Source organism: Squalius cephalus (assembly GCF_949319135.1).
Source record: "Squalius cephalus genome assembly, chromosome: 5".
Classification (NCBI taxonomy): Eukaryota; Metazoa; Chordata; class Actinopteri; order Cypriniformes; family Leuciscidae; genus Squalius; species Squalius cephalus.
Genome location: NC_137126.1, coordinates 37,371,687 through 37,384,319, shown reverse-complemented (window position 1 = coordinate 37,384,319; position 12,633 = coordinate 37,371,687). Strand labels below are relative to the sequence as shown.

General features: G+C 38.8%; 2 protein-coding genes across 4 annotated transcripts; both read left to right on the top strand.

Moving 5' to 3' along the window:
• Positions 1–1,960: 1,960 nt before the first annotated feature.
• gjb1a (gap junction protein beta 1a) lies at positions 1,961–5,400 on the top strand. Of its 2 annotated transcripts, none has more exons than XM_079872620.1 (2): positions 1,961–2,093; positions 4,222–5,400. In XM_079872620.1, the coding sequence occupies exon 2, from the start codon at positions 4,236–4,238 to the stop codon at positions 4,956–4,958; it is 723 nt and encodes a 240-aa protein (XP_079728746.1). In that variant the 5' UTR covers positions 1,961–2,093; positions 4,222–4,235; the 3' UTR covers positions 4,959–5,400. The 2 variants fall into 2 exon arrangements, with proteins under 2 accessions (XP_079728746.1, XP_079728745.1); XM_079872619.1 differs by lacking the exon at positions 1,961–2,093 and adding an exon at positions 3,380–3,491.
• Positions 5,401–6,590: 1,190 nt separating this feature from the next.
• gja2 (gap junction protein, alpha 2) lies at positions 6,591–12,501 on the top strand. Of its 2 annotated transcripts, XM_079872324.1 has the most exons (3): positions 6,591–6,739; positions 9,304–9,340; positions 9,640–12,197. In XM_079872324.1, the coding sequence occupies exon 3, from the start codon at positions 9,657–9,659 to the stop codon at positions 10,713–10,715; it is 1,059 nt and encodes a 352-aa protein (XP_079728450.1). In that variant the 5' UTR covers positions 6,591–6,739; positions 9,304–9,340; positions 9,640–9,656; the 3' UTR covers positions 10,716–12,197. The 2 variants fall into 2 exon arrangements, with proteins under 2 accessions (XP_079728450.1, XP_079728449.1); XM_079872323.1 differs by lacking the exon at positions 9,304–9,340 and having other exon boundaries at positions 9,640–12,501.
• The last annotated feature ends 132 nt before the right edge of the window (positions 12,502–12,633 follow it).

Here is a 12,633-nt window from a genome sequence, read left to right as displayed (position 1 = left end):
TAATATGTTTTTGTTTTTTTTGTTACAGAGAATCTTGGCCATGGATGGAGCTGCACAGCCTCATGAATTCATTTTCATTGATGAAGCTGGATTCGACCTGAGCAAAACAAGACGACGGTGTCGTAATGTAATTGGCCAAAGGGCAATTGTGCACGTCCCGGAGCAGCGCGGGGGAAATATCACATTGTGTGCCGCCATAAGCCTTCGAGGGCTTCTGCATCATCATGCAAAACTAGGTCCATACAATAGCCAACATATACTCACATTTCTAGATGCTCTCCATAATATAGTTGTACAGAACAGACCAGATCAGCCCAGGTTTGTGGTGGTATGGGATAATGTCAGTTTCCATCGGGCTGCTCTGGTCCAGGCCTGGTTCACCAACCACAATCAATTTGAAGTGGTATACTTGCCCCCTTACTCACCATTTTTAAACCCTATAGAGGAATTATTTTCGGCTTGGAGATGGCGTGTATATGACCGCCAACCACATGCCCGCATGCCTCTTCTGCAGGCAATGGAACAGGCCTGCGGCGACCCCAACAGACAGCGGGATCCATGAGCCCACGTATGCACAATTGCCATGATTTTCTGTGTTTACAGTATACTGTTTTTTCTATTATTATTATTCATTTGTTTTGCTTTATCTGAATTCATGTTACTGCAATGTATATTGAGTAGGCCTATTTGCTTTTTTGGTTGTTTGAAAATGTGCCTCCTGAAAATAAACAGTGAAAATCAAAGACTGCAGTGTTTTATATAAAGTAGACTAGTGTGTTCCCCCTGATCTGAAAGTGTATGCATATGATGCAAGTATGTGTCATTTTGTCATCAGAGTTACATTTTGTCAAAGGAATGTTAGGTTTTGATAGTAGAGTTTCAATTTGACACAGATGTGAATGGTATATTTCCCAGTGTTGTGTCATGTTTACTTGTGTGTAGAGTTTTGGCACAATGAGCGAAGTTTTGCAAAATGTGTTCAAGCAACCGGCAAAAACTGTAATTGAAAAAAACTGTAAACAGGTGTCACCCAACTGATACACTATGACATGGGGTGTACTACATGCAGTTACTCAAGTCTAAATGTCCGGATGACACCAGCGACAGACTCTTCCTCTTCCTCTCTCTGCAACATCTTCCATTGTTGTTGTAAAAAAGGGTGCTCACCTGTGGTCTTTTCATAGTGCTTACATCCTGATTGAAGTGTTAACAATTAACCGAGGTGTTTGGCCAGGTGGCACATGTATTGGCCAGTTAGCTCATGTAGTGTCATTTTGAATGGCAGTGTTTTGAAATGGCAAACATGTGACTTTATGTCAGATTGTTGTGTCTTATGTAGAGAACCATGTTCAGTGCCATTTTGAATTGCAAAATGTGTGTAAAGCAGAAAATTTGTTTAGACTTTTGGAGACTTGAGAAGAGGTTTTGCTCTCTGTGTGTCAGTTTAAATAAGTGTGCTGTGCATGTCATTTTAGTGTGTTAGCAATTTGAAAAAAACTGTAAAAATACAAAAATACAAAAAAAAATTGGTGCTTATTTATATTTTTGATGAAATTTCCCTTTAATAAATGCTGCTTTTAATAGACAATATGGAACAATTTGGATTAATTTTATCTTTTCTTTTGCTGTTGTGACTGTGATTGGAGTGATTTAATATAATACATTTAGGTCTATCTAAAAACAGTTCTGTTGTACAAGTATACATCTTTTTGCAGACACAGACTTGGTGTGCGTTTAAACGTTAAACTTTTAGTCGCGCCTTTAAATGATTGAATGTGTGTGAAAGAATTGCTATGTACATGCTTGTGCATGTGAGTTGGTGTATGTTCATGTGTAAATGTGCGTTTGTACATAATTTGCGTCACAGTTTCTGCTGGTGGGTGTATGCCTCGGATCTGATCTGAATGGTTAAGGACCGGCAGCACAAGCATCTTTTGTGTGGAGATGTTTGTAGTGGGGTGAGTAACAGCGTGACACGAGTGATTAGCAATGCAAAGCTCCGGTACTGCGCCATAATCGGCACTAGGGAAACATCAACCCTTTCCTGTGCGACTTCAACCTCTTCTTCTGCTCAGGGACCACACCAACCGCAGGTAAACATCAGCCAAATATCAACCCTATCAAACACAGTACTAAACCTACCAATTAAACCTTTGTCATAATCAACTACCAACCATGTTCACTCCAGAAACTCAATAATCAACCAACTACCAAACCCAAACCAGTGAATTCAGCTGTGTGAAACTCCCCTCTATATTTAACTTAGAAAGTTTACAACACTCCCTGTTCATGGAATAGCCTACTACACATAATAATATCAGAAAATATATTGTTTCATAACACCACTCTGGGAAACTATAAATCTCTAGGCTATTTGAAGTCAAGATGTTACACAGCATCTTGAGACTCTTTTCTTTAGTGGATTTCTGATGTACTTGTAGGATTCTGTATCTTTGTGATGACATCCATCATTGTATTTTACTAAAACAGTAATAAAACCACAATCAACACTTTCCTAGCAGAGAGAAAAAGAAAAATGTATGGAATTAAAAAAAAACAAAAAACATAAATGCATTGATTAAGAAATGTAAGACTTTTATTTTTAGACAACACTTTATATTAATTCATTTGTATAGTATGAATAATAATATTTATTATTATATACTAAATGATATTCTATTATATTAAATATTAAAATATAATAATAGTTATATTCATCAATAATGTAAAAGCATGAATGAAAACATAAAATGACATGATATGAATGGATGTCCTGCACTAGCCTATGACATCATAATTTTTATGAATTTTCACACGGATACATATTATTGATTTGCAAACCAAGCTATTGCCATATTTCTAATTCCTAAACTTACCTATAACCAATTATAAACTCACACATAAAATTTGAGTTCATATGAGTGTGCTTACGTTTGTTTAAAAATATGTTACATTGTCCTGTGAGGTAATCATTTCAAATCATTAAATTGTGTTTTTTGAGTTTTAATTACACCCAAACTTTTTTTATTTTGTCAATTCAATACATTGGACAAATGAATTGGATAGACATAGAAAATTAAGTTTACTAAAATCAAAAAAGATTTTGCCTATAATAGTGTATATAATATTAATATATAATATAAAGCTTAAAATAGCTATTACATAAATCTATGAGGCAGAAAGGCAAAAGTACAAGATGAAAGATACCCGGTGACCCATATCACACAAACACACACATCAAAGCACACACTCTTGTTCTGTGACTGAACCCACGCTTTCATTGTGTGATGGGAGAATGACATTGGCTCTGAGTTCGCCGGTCACATGGGTGTCCGTTCCTTCATAAATGGTGGCTGCAAGCCGGAGACACTCCATCTGACAGAAGTACACACATATAGACACAGGCATACACACACACCGGAGACACGGCGGGTCTCAGAACCCCTCTGAACGGGCTTTGCCCATGCCACTAACACCACCTGCGGAGTCTGGTAATGCTGAATACTGCATAAATCTCTTTCTCTCATTTACTTTCTCTGTCTGTCAGAACATGGGTGGTCTGCTGCTGTGTTCTCCTGTAGATGTAGTTGTATTTTTCTCTTTGCATTTGCTTTACTTGTGACATGTAAATGGGTTTCAGTCAATGAGGTTCTTTTAGGTAGTAGTCATGAAAAATCACTTTGTGCAAGTACCAGCCTATATAAGTTCATTGTTAGCTCTGGTCTCAGATTATTGTGTTATGCAATGTTTCAGATATATATTTTTAGATTTGAGTCAGACATGGTCATTATGTGTTACATATTATGATGTCTTATGGTTATTGTGTGGTAATAAAAAGGCTTAAATCAAGACTGTGATGTAATAATGTTCTATGGGTTTTCTATTTTAAATTATATTTTATGTATGGATTTTCATGTAGCAGCCATTAGCTACTCTAGTGTCACATGATCCTTCAAAAATCAGTCTAATATGCTGATTTTGTGTTTAAGTAACATTTCTTATTATCAATATTAAAAACAGTTGTGCTGCTTAATATTTTTGTGTAAACCATGATGCATTTTTTTCAGCTGAGTATAAACTGCCACTTTTGATCAATTTATTGTTTCCTTGCTAAATAAAAATATTTATTTCTTAAGAGAGAGAGAGAGAGAGAGAGAGAGAGAGAGAGAGAGAGAGAGAGAGAGAGTTTGCTAAGAGTGGAGTTTTTCTCTTGTTTTGCAGATCTGGAACCAAAAATGAACTGGGCGTCTTTTTATGCCGTGATCAGCGGCGTGAACCGGCATTCCACAGGCATTGGGCGGATTTGGCTGTCTGTTCTCTTCATTTTCCGTATCATGGTTCTGGTGGTGGCGGCGGAGAGCGTGTGGGGCGACGAGAAAGCGCATTTTATCTGCAACACCCAGCAGCCTGGCTGCAACAGCGTGTGCTACGACCACTTCTTTCCCATCTCTCACATCCGACTGTGGGCGCTGCAGCTCATCATGGTCTCTACCCCCGCCCTGCTGGTTGCCATGCACATTGCACATCGTCGGCATATCGACAAAAAGTTGTATCGCCAAGCTGGCCGCACCAGTCCGAAGGACTTAGAGCAGATAAAGACTCAAAAGATGAAGATTACTGGTGGCCTTTGGTGGACATATATGATTAGCCTGCTGTTCCGTGTGCTATTCGAATCTGCGTTTATGTATCTCTTCTACATGATTTACCCAGGCTACAAGATGTTCCGGCTGGTAAAGTGTGATTCGTACCCGTGCCCAAACATAGTCGATTGCTTTGTGTCTCGGCCAACAGAGAAAACGGTGTTCACTATATTTATGCTTGCGGTGTCCGGCATCTGCATCCTGCTCAACATCGCAGAAATCATATTTCTTGTTGCTAGGGCAACAAGTCGCCATCTCAATAACTCCAAGGACTCTGCAGTGGGAGCCTGGATCTCTCAGAAATTGTTTTCCTTTTAGAAGTGCTCGTCTAGTCACCATGAAAGCTAAATATTTCACTCACTGGCCTAATAATATCCTCACCTCATTGATGATGTTTTTTTAATTTATTTTATAACTCAATGGTCCAGTTTCACAGACAGGGTTTTGATTAAGCCAAGATTAGGCCTTAGTTAAATTAGGAAATTTATTAAGCTTTTATAAACGTGCCTTAGAAAAAAACACTGACATTTTTTTAAGATATGCCAGTGCTATAGCTTTCGGTTAAAACAGCTCAAACATTTTAGTCTGGGACTAGGCTTAAGCCTTGTCTGTGAAACTGGGGAAATACTTTTTAAAATATGTAGGCATACATGATATTACTCCAAACATTTTTAGACCATTGTTTAAATAAATTTACACTGCTGTATAAAAATGTTATATTGTAGCTAAAAATACTACAATTAAAGAAAATCTTAATCTTAATTTATTTGTGATAGAATCTCTGCCTGATGACAAAGGTTAGATTTCACACATTGAGATCTATTGCAAATGTCAAAAGTGTTTGTAACAAAAAAAAGTTCAAAATGTTTCAATTCATTCATCAGTTGTAGCTACTTCATTATCCTGTAGATCAGTGGGTTTTACCAATAAGTCTTAAACTGATTTAAATGTAGGTATATTCCCATAATCTTAATTGTTAATGCTAAAACAACAGAAGTAGAGGTAGCCTACAATCAGCTTACATTGGACTGAATATTGTCTTGGACAATGGTGATCTTGGAGTCAAAAAGAACCACTGCAGTAGAAAGCTAATTTATAATAAAACACAATTTTCTCCTATTCATTTTACACTTACATAAGTGTGTGCTTCACTATGTAGGTCTATAACTGCTATATCATATGCCTACACACATCTACACACAGTTTATAGCAATTCAGATTCATTATGATTTCCGGATTTTGTGTCAAACAAATGTTTAATAGTCTCTTAATTGCACAAGAAGCCTACTCTTAACTTTGAGATTTATTTTTGTTTTACTTGTACTCTAGGGGGCGCTACAGTTCCAAAAGACCAACTCTCGATAGAAACCACAGTGGCTGTAATGCTTTATCTACAATATCAAGGTCAGCCTCTTGGAGCATAATGATGATACAATTTTTTTTTTTGATGAATTACTTTTTACATTATAAATGGGCAGGACATTTGTTTCAATAATCTGTTGTTAAAATGCTTATTATTAGGACTGACCTACATTTGCTAAGGAGGTCATCAAATATTAAAATATTTCATAAACCTGTTTATGAAACTGTTTTGAGCCCTGGGTCTTCTGTCACCAGCCTTATCCTACATTTCAAAATAGCAACAATCTGAGACACACAGCCTTGTTTTTTGTCTACCTCTAACTACTTGATCTCTGTTTGGTGCAAAACACACTTTAAAAAGGTAGAAATGAAAATAGAAAGACAAAAATAATAATAATATGTTTTAGTTAATTTCCTTCAAAGGGAGGAATGCATCCGTTCAACTGTGAGCTCAGCCATTGGGCCTGACAGCTGTCACTCACCAGAAAGGCTTTGAGAAACAAGGCAGGTGGTACACTCTTCAAAATTCTCCCTAGGGATTGTGTTCCCTGCCAAAATTAACCCTAACGCACACACACACATACATGCACACATATACAGTGTATTTGTATGGGTCAGTCTTCTCTTACTGTTTGAGCCAGTGCTGGAATACAGAAGAAAGTGTGTGTATGACAGAAGACGTGCAGCACTGCGTTTGTGTGTGAGGGGATTATTCTAACTCTGGACATTTAAGAAAGGTAAGTTTCACACAGTAAAACTAAACAACTTTCACACACTCTACCTTATACACACATAGAGACTGACAGCACAGGAACATCATCTGTCAGAATGAAAAATCAATTTAATATCCTTTCAGCTTCAGATTGTACTCACATTGTTTTATTCCTTTCATTTAACAGCATGAATCAGTCTTTGTCTCTATATGTAAAGATGATGGCTTACTGGCACAAATGATTGTCAGACCCTTCAGGTTTTGGGAAGCAAAAGGGGTCCTATATTTAGTATTATGACTAATGTGATTAATTCATATATGACTGTGTGTGTATATTCGTCAATGACTAATCACAGTATGTCTGAGTTATTATCTGAGGAAGGATGTGTATATTGGTTCTGAAATACTTTGTGTTTAGCGTGTATTTGAGAACCTGTTCTTCAGAGAATGTGTGTGTGTGTGTGTGAACTAAATTAACTCAGTAGTTAGATTCACATAAAATGGAAAAAATACATAGATATTTTAGCATTTTATTATTAGAAGTGTATTACATTAGAAATGTAGAAGCAAACAGGAATATTCAAGGGCAGATGCTGCCGCCTCGCGCAAAACAGAATCAGGTTCCGTCGCCTCTGGAGAAGTGTACACGGCCCAGACACACAGAATGGCCATCGCCGTAACAGGCAGTACAATTGACCTCTGAGACCCCCTGACTTGCTACCACCACAGAAATGCTAACTGCTCGCACCGCCATCAGCGGTGTGTCCGCCAAACTGGAAGCCAGTCTCAAATGCCTATAGGGACTGCCTTGGTAGCTTCAGGTGCAGAGCTCATGACAGCCGGAATCATGGCATGGCTGCCATGACGTGAAGAAGCTCTGGCGTGGCTGCCATTACGGTTGGAAACTCTGGCGTGGCGGGTACAGAGTGAATGTTGCGTTCATCCTGCAATGACACCCACAGTAAAATCAGAGCCGCTCAGCTCCAGTCTATCTGAGCTGTTTACATGGACACGGAAAACCAGGATACAAGGGCTCAGAATTGCAGTGTCACATTGAGCATACAAGACTTTGCAGTTCACACTGAATGAGTGAAAACACCAGGCTTATATGGGCATAGTTTAACTAGATAATGAGGCACAGGTGGTAGTGACCAAACAAAAATGAGTACAGGCAATGGGTTATGGGAGTTGAAGTTCATGTGGGAAAGCAAGGGAGTCGGGAGGAGTGCCCTCTGGTGGAGATCATGGGCATGGTGGAGAGATGTGACAAATATATGACTGAATGTAACCAATCACCATTTAATTCTGCTTTTTAAAAACTGGTCTAATGAGATTAATCACTAATTATTTTGTTCTATTGACAGATAAGAAACAAAAATATGTAAATGTTACAAATATTACAAATTAGATATTTTCCAGAAAATATTTGACACATAATGTCTTCATTTTTTACAGTATACACGAACATATATAACTACCTTTATAATTTAGGAGGGGGGCCCCTTCGCAAGGCCATCATCCTATTTGGAGGTCCATAGCTTTAAAAAGTTTGAAAACCCCTGAGTTAAGACAATTTAATGTTTAGTTAAACGGAATCAATACACAAACAGTATGGAATACAGAAAGGATGAAGTGTTAGAAGATCCATGTGTGTGTGTGTGTGTGTGTGTGTGTGTGTGTGTGTGTGTGTGTGTGTGTGTGTGTGTGTGTGTGTGTATGTGTGCCCTTGTTTATATTACATTGTGGGGACCAAATGTCCCCATAAGAATAGTAAAACCTGAGATCACCTACATTGTGGGGACCAGCCAGCGGTCCCCACTTTTCAAAAGGCTTATAAATCACACAGGATGAGTTGTTTTGAGAAAGTAAAAATGCAGAATGTTTCCTGTGATGGGTAGGTTTAGGGGCAGGGGCAGTGTAAGGGGATAGAATGTACAGTTTGTACGGTATAAAAACCATTACGTCTATGGAGAGTCCCCACAAAGATAGTGAACCAGACATGTGTGTGTGTGTGTGTGTGTGTGTGTGTGTGTGTGTGTGTGTGTGTGTATACGGGTCGAGCATGTCCACCTGTTTCAGGTCATGCTCAAGCATGAAGACATGCCAGTCAAACCTCAGGGCATATGACAATATATATGACAAAGAGCCTTCAAAACCGCACTCTACTACTGTATATGTGTGTGTGTACATACTTAACCAGATTACTTGGTATATATGCATGTGTGTGTAACAAATTAATCAGATTTTAAGGACAAATTTGTAAACTTTTGTGTGAGCCAAATCTGCTAAAAAAAACCTCTTGGGGACTCATTTGTAAAAACAGTATAAAGTAAATAATGTTTTATGTTTTTTTTTTTTTTTTTTAAATACAGAAATATTTCTGTTAGGGTTAGGTTATAGTATCTTTAACAAGATGCAAAAACAATACAAGTCTATGGAATGTCCCTATTTAAATACGTGTGTGTGTGTGTGTGTGTGTGTGTGAGTGTGAAAGGGTCAAGTTGTTCCAAATCTGTATTTCTTTCTTCTGTTGAACTCAACTGTCTGGTAACTAACATTCTTCAAAATATCTTCTTCTGTGTTCAACAGAAGAAAGACACTCGTACAGGTTTGGAAGAACTTGAGGGTGAATAAATAATGACTTTTTTCGACGAGTTTTCATTTTTGGGTGAACTATTCCTTTAATACATGATGGATCTGTATTGGACTGAAATTCAAACGTTAAGATATGTCAGAGTATTTTTGTAGGGATGTATCGGTACTAAGTATTGACAGAATTATTCATTAAAATTATCATTCAAACAAAATACAAAAGAATTTTCATATCAATCTTTTTTTGATTATTGGCCATAAAAAACGATTATTGGCTAATTCATCATTTTAATTGCTATTGATGCATCCCACTATATTTGTATGTTTTTGCAGGTGGGCACGAAACAGTCATGGGAGACTGGAACAGTCTTGGGAAGCTTTTGGAAAGCGCCCAGGAACACTCCACAGTGGTTGGCAAAGTCTGGCTCACCGTACTCTTCATCTTCCGTATCCTGGTGCTCGGTGCTGCCGCAGAGAAGGTTTGGGGTGATGAGCAGTCCGGTTTCACCTGTGACACCAAACAACCTGGTTGTCAGAATGTATGTTATGATGTAACCTTCCCGATCTCTCACATACGATTCTGGGTGCTTCAGATCATCTTCGTCTCCACTCCGACACTGATCTACCTGGGCCACATCCTGCACCTGGTGCGCATGGAGCAGAAACATAAACACAGTGAGGACAGCGGGGCAGACAAACAGGCACTTTTAAGCTCCAAAGATAGAAAAGGTCCTATACGTGATGAACAGGGGAAGATCCGCCTGCAGGGAGTCTTGCTACGCACGTACGTCTTCAACATCATCTTCAAAACACTGTTTGAGGTGGGCTTCATTGTGGCACAGTACTTCCTGTATGGATTCGATCTCAAGCCACTGTACACCTGCAACAGGTGGCCCTGCCCTAACACCGTCAACTGCTACATCTCACGACCTACGGAGAAAACCATCTTCATCGTGTTCATGCTGGCCGTGGCCTGTGTCTCTCTGCTGCTCAACCTGGTGGAGATGTATCACCTGGGTTTCACCAAGTGCCGACAGGGCCTCCGTTACCGGCGCGCTCATTCTGTCTGCGACACTGAATCTAAAGCACCCAGTGAGATGGTTCAGTTTGTGCCAAACTACCCATATTTTCCAGCTCACGCTCCTCCTCCGGCTCCCTTTCCCGCTGAGCCGCACTTCAACCTCTCAGAACCCGATGGAACCTTCCCACAGCATGGCAGCCGCTCTGTTTGCAAGCAAAACCGCGAGAACATGGCTGTAGAGCGCAGCGGAAAACCTGACGCAGCGGATGTCAAGACCAGTAAAGCGACGAATTCTGTCCCCGGATCACCAGCGAGCCAGCAGCGCAGGCCCAGCCATTCAAGTCGCTACAGCAGCAACAAGACCAGGATGGATGACCTCAAAATCTAACCAGAAGGAAACGAGACTCCATCACTGTTTCCGGCCTCTTCCGTTCTGAACACACAAGAGATTCCCTCTCTCGCTCACCGGCACTGAGCATGATGAGATTCATTTACAAAAGTGTCATTTAGAGTGACATCAGAATCAGGGAGTCTGAATGTAAATTGGTGTGATGCTTTACTTGAATTCATTTTGTGGGAACATTGCAATCACTTGATCATCGATTGAACAGATTGATGATTGAATAACGGACTGAGTCATATGGAGCCCATTTCTGCCAAATCATGCTTTTGGTAAATTATAATTTGGACATAATTATGAGATAAACAGTTGAATTTGTGAAATACTAAGTCATAATTATGAGATAAAAAGTTGAATTTATGAAATACTAAGTCATAATTATGAGATAAAAGTTGAAATTATGACATGTGGGGCATTCCAAATGCAAATGAACATCTAAAACCCTTCACAGGAGGGTTCACATTCAGATAATCAACTCAATTAATGAGATAAGAGGTATATATAAAGCAGACTTACCTCTGTTCTATGACAGTTTTCCAGCATCCCTCCACCACATCATCTCCTCACTTCTAATTATTCCTATCCCAACCTGGGATGGGGAGAGCTCTCTGGGTTCGGGCCAAAATCCGAGCACGGAGCAGCACGCCAAATACGCATTACCTTTACTCTATTTAATTATATACAAGTGTGAACTCATGAAAGGCCCTTCCACAAGTTCGTTAGCAAAGGGTACATGCCATGGTCACTTAAAAGAAGTATTTTTTATTGTTTATGGTCATGTGATTCAGGGTGGTGATGGAGTCCTCATTCATTTTAAAGCTAGATGGCGGGAGAGTTTGAGTTAACATATAAATAGAATAATTTATAGAATAAGAAGAAGGGGATTTTGAGCAACAAATTTCAGTATTCTATGAAACAGGTCCGATCACCTCCAGTCCGGGTCTTTTGCATGTGCTTCATTAATTATAGAGCTGCTTTACTCAAGATGCCTTCAAAAGAGCTACCAAAGATGAGCATAACTGATGTCCATTGCATATGCTGCTGGATATGTTTTTTATTTTTCTTCTTCTCACTATCATTCGGATATTCAAATTTAATAAAAAGAACTAGCTTGGTTAGCCGATTACCTTAAAAGTCCATAGATATGGCCGTCAGTTCATACTGCTGTTAACACTTTCTCTGACAAGCAATATTACACACATTTGTCATACATTTCATATGAAGTTTAAATAAGTTTCATCGGTAAGAAATGTGTTTAATAGTAGACATGTTAGGTAAAAGTCTCCAAACAAGAGACTGCAAATTTGAGAGCAGAGAGCAATTTTTGTCATAATTATGATTTACCAAAGCATGATTTGTTTTCTTATGTGGCAGAAATGATCTTCCATAGGTATGATACTTTAGAATGATTCAGAATTGCTTTACATTTACCAGCAATAAAATACTTAGGAGACTTACGGGTAAAATGTGAATGTCTGAATTTTGTGAGGTTTTTTGGAGGGGTGGGGGGTTTGGACAGACTACAGAGGAAAACTGATTTATTTATATTCTTTCATTGGCAACAATAATCACATTTTACACGTCAAAAGCTTACAACAGTTACATCATTCAGACTTCAGGTCTGGTTTTTTTTTTTTTTTACCAGGTGTTTACAGTCTTCAATGTGTCTATGGCCTGTTTAAATCTTTTTAGCCAGAGAACCAGCACTTTATGAATGTAGTGTCCACACATTCTCAGCATGTAAACATGATTGATATAAAGCAAAGTTGCTATGTGTGTGTTCACTTCTTAAATAAACACTGAAGACTATTCTTAGAAAGATGAAATGAGTGCCCAGAGACACTCTATGAGCATGAGTGTCCGGTTTGAAACCTGATACAGGTCTAGCAGACGGACGGGAAGGAGC

Bases quoted from the DNA above. Each gene is read 5' to 3' on its own strand.
- gja2 (XM_079872323.1), top strand. From the start codon at position 9,657: ATGGGAGACTGGAACAGTCTTGGGAAGCTTTTGGAAAGCGCCCAGGAA.
- gjb1a (XM_079872619.1), top strand. From the start codon at position 3,464: ATGCCACTAACACCACCTGCGGAGTCTG. The intron at 3,492-4,221 runs GTAATGCTGAAT...CTTGTTTTGCAG, and splicing joins AACACCACCTGCGGAGTCTG to ATCTGGAACCAAAAATGAAC.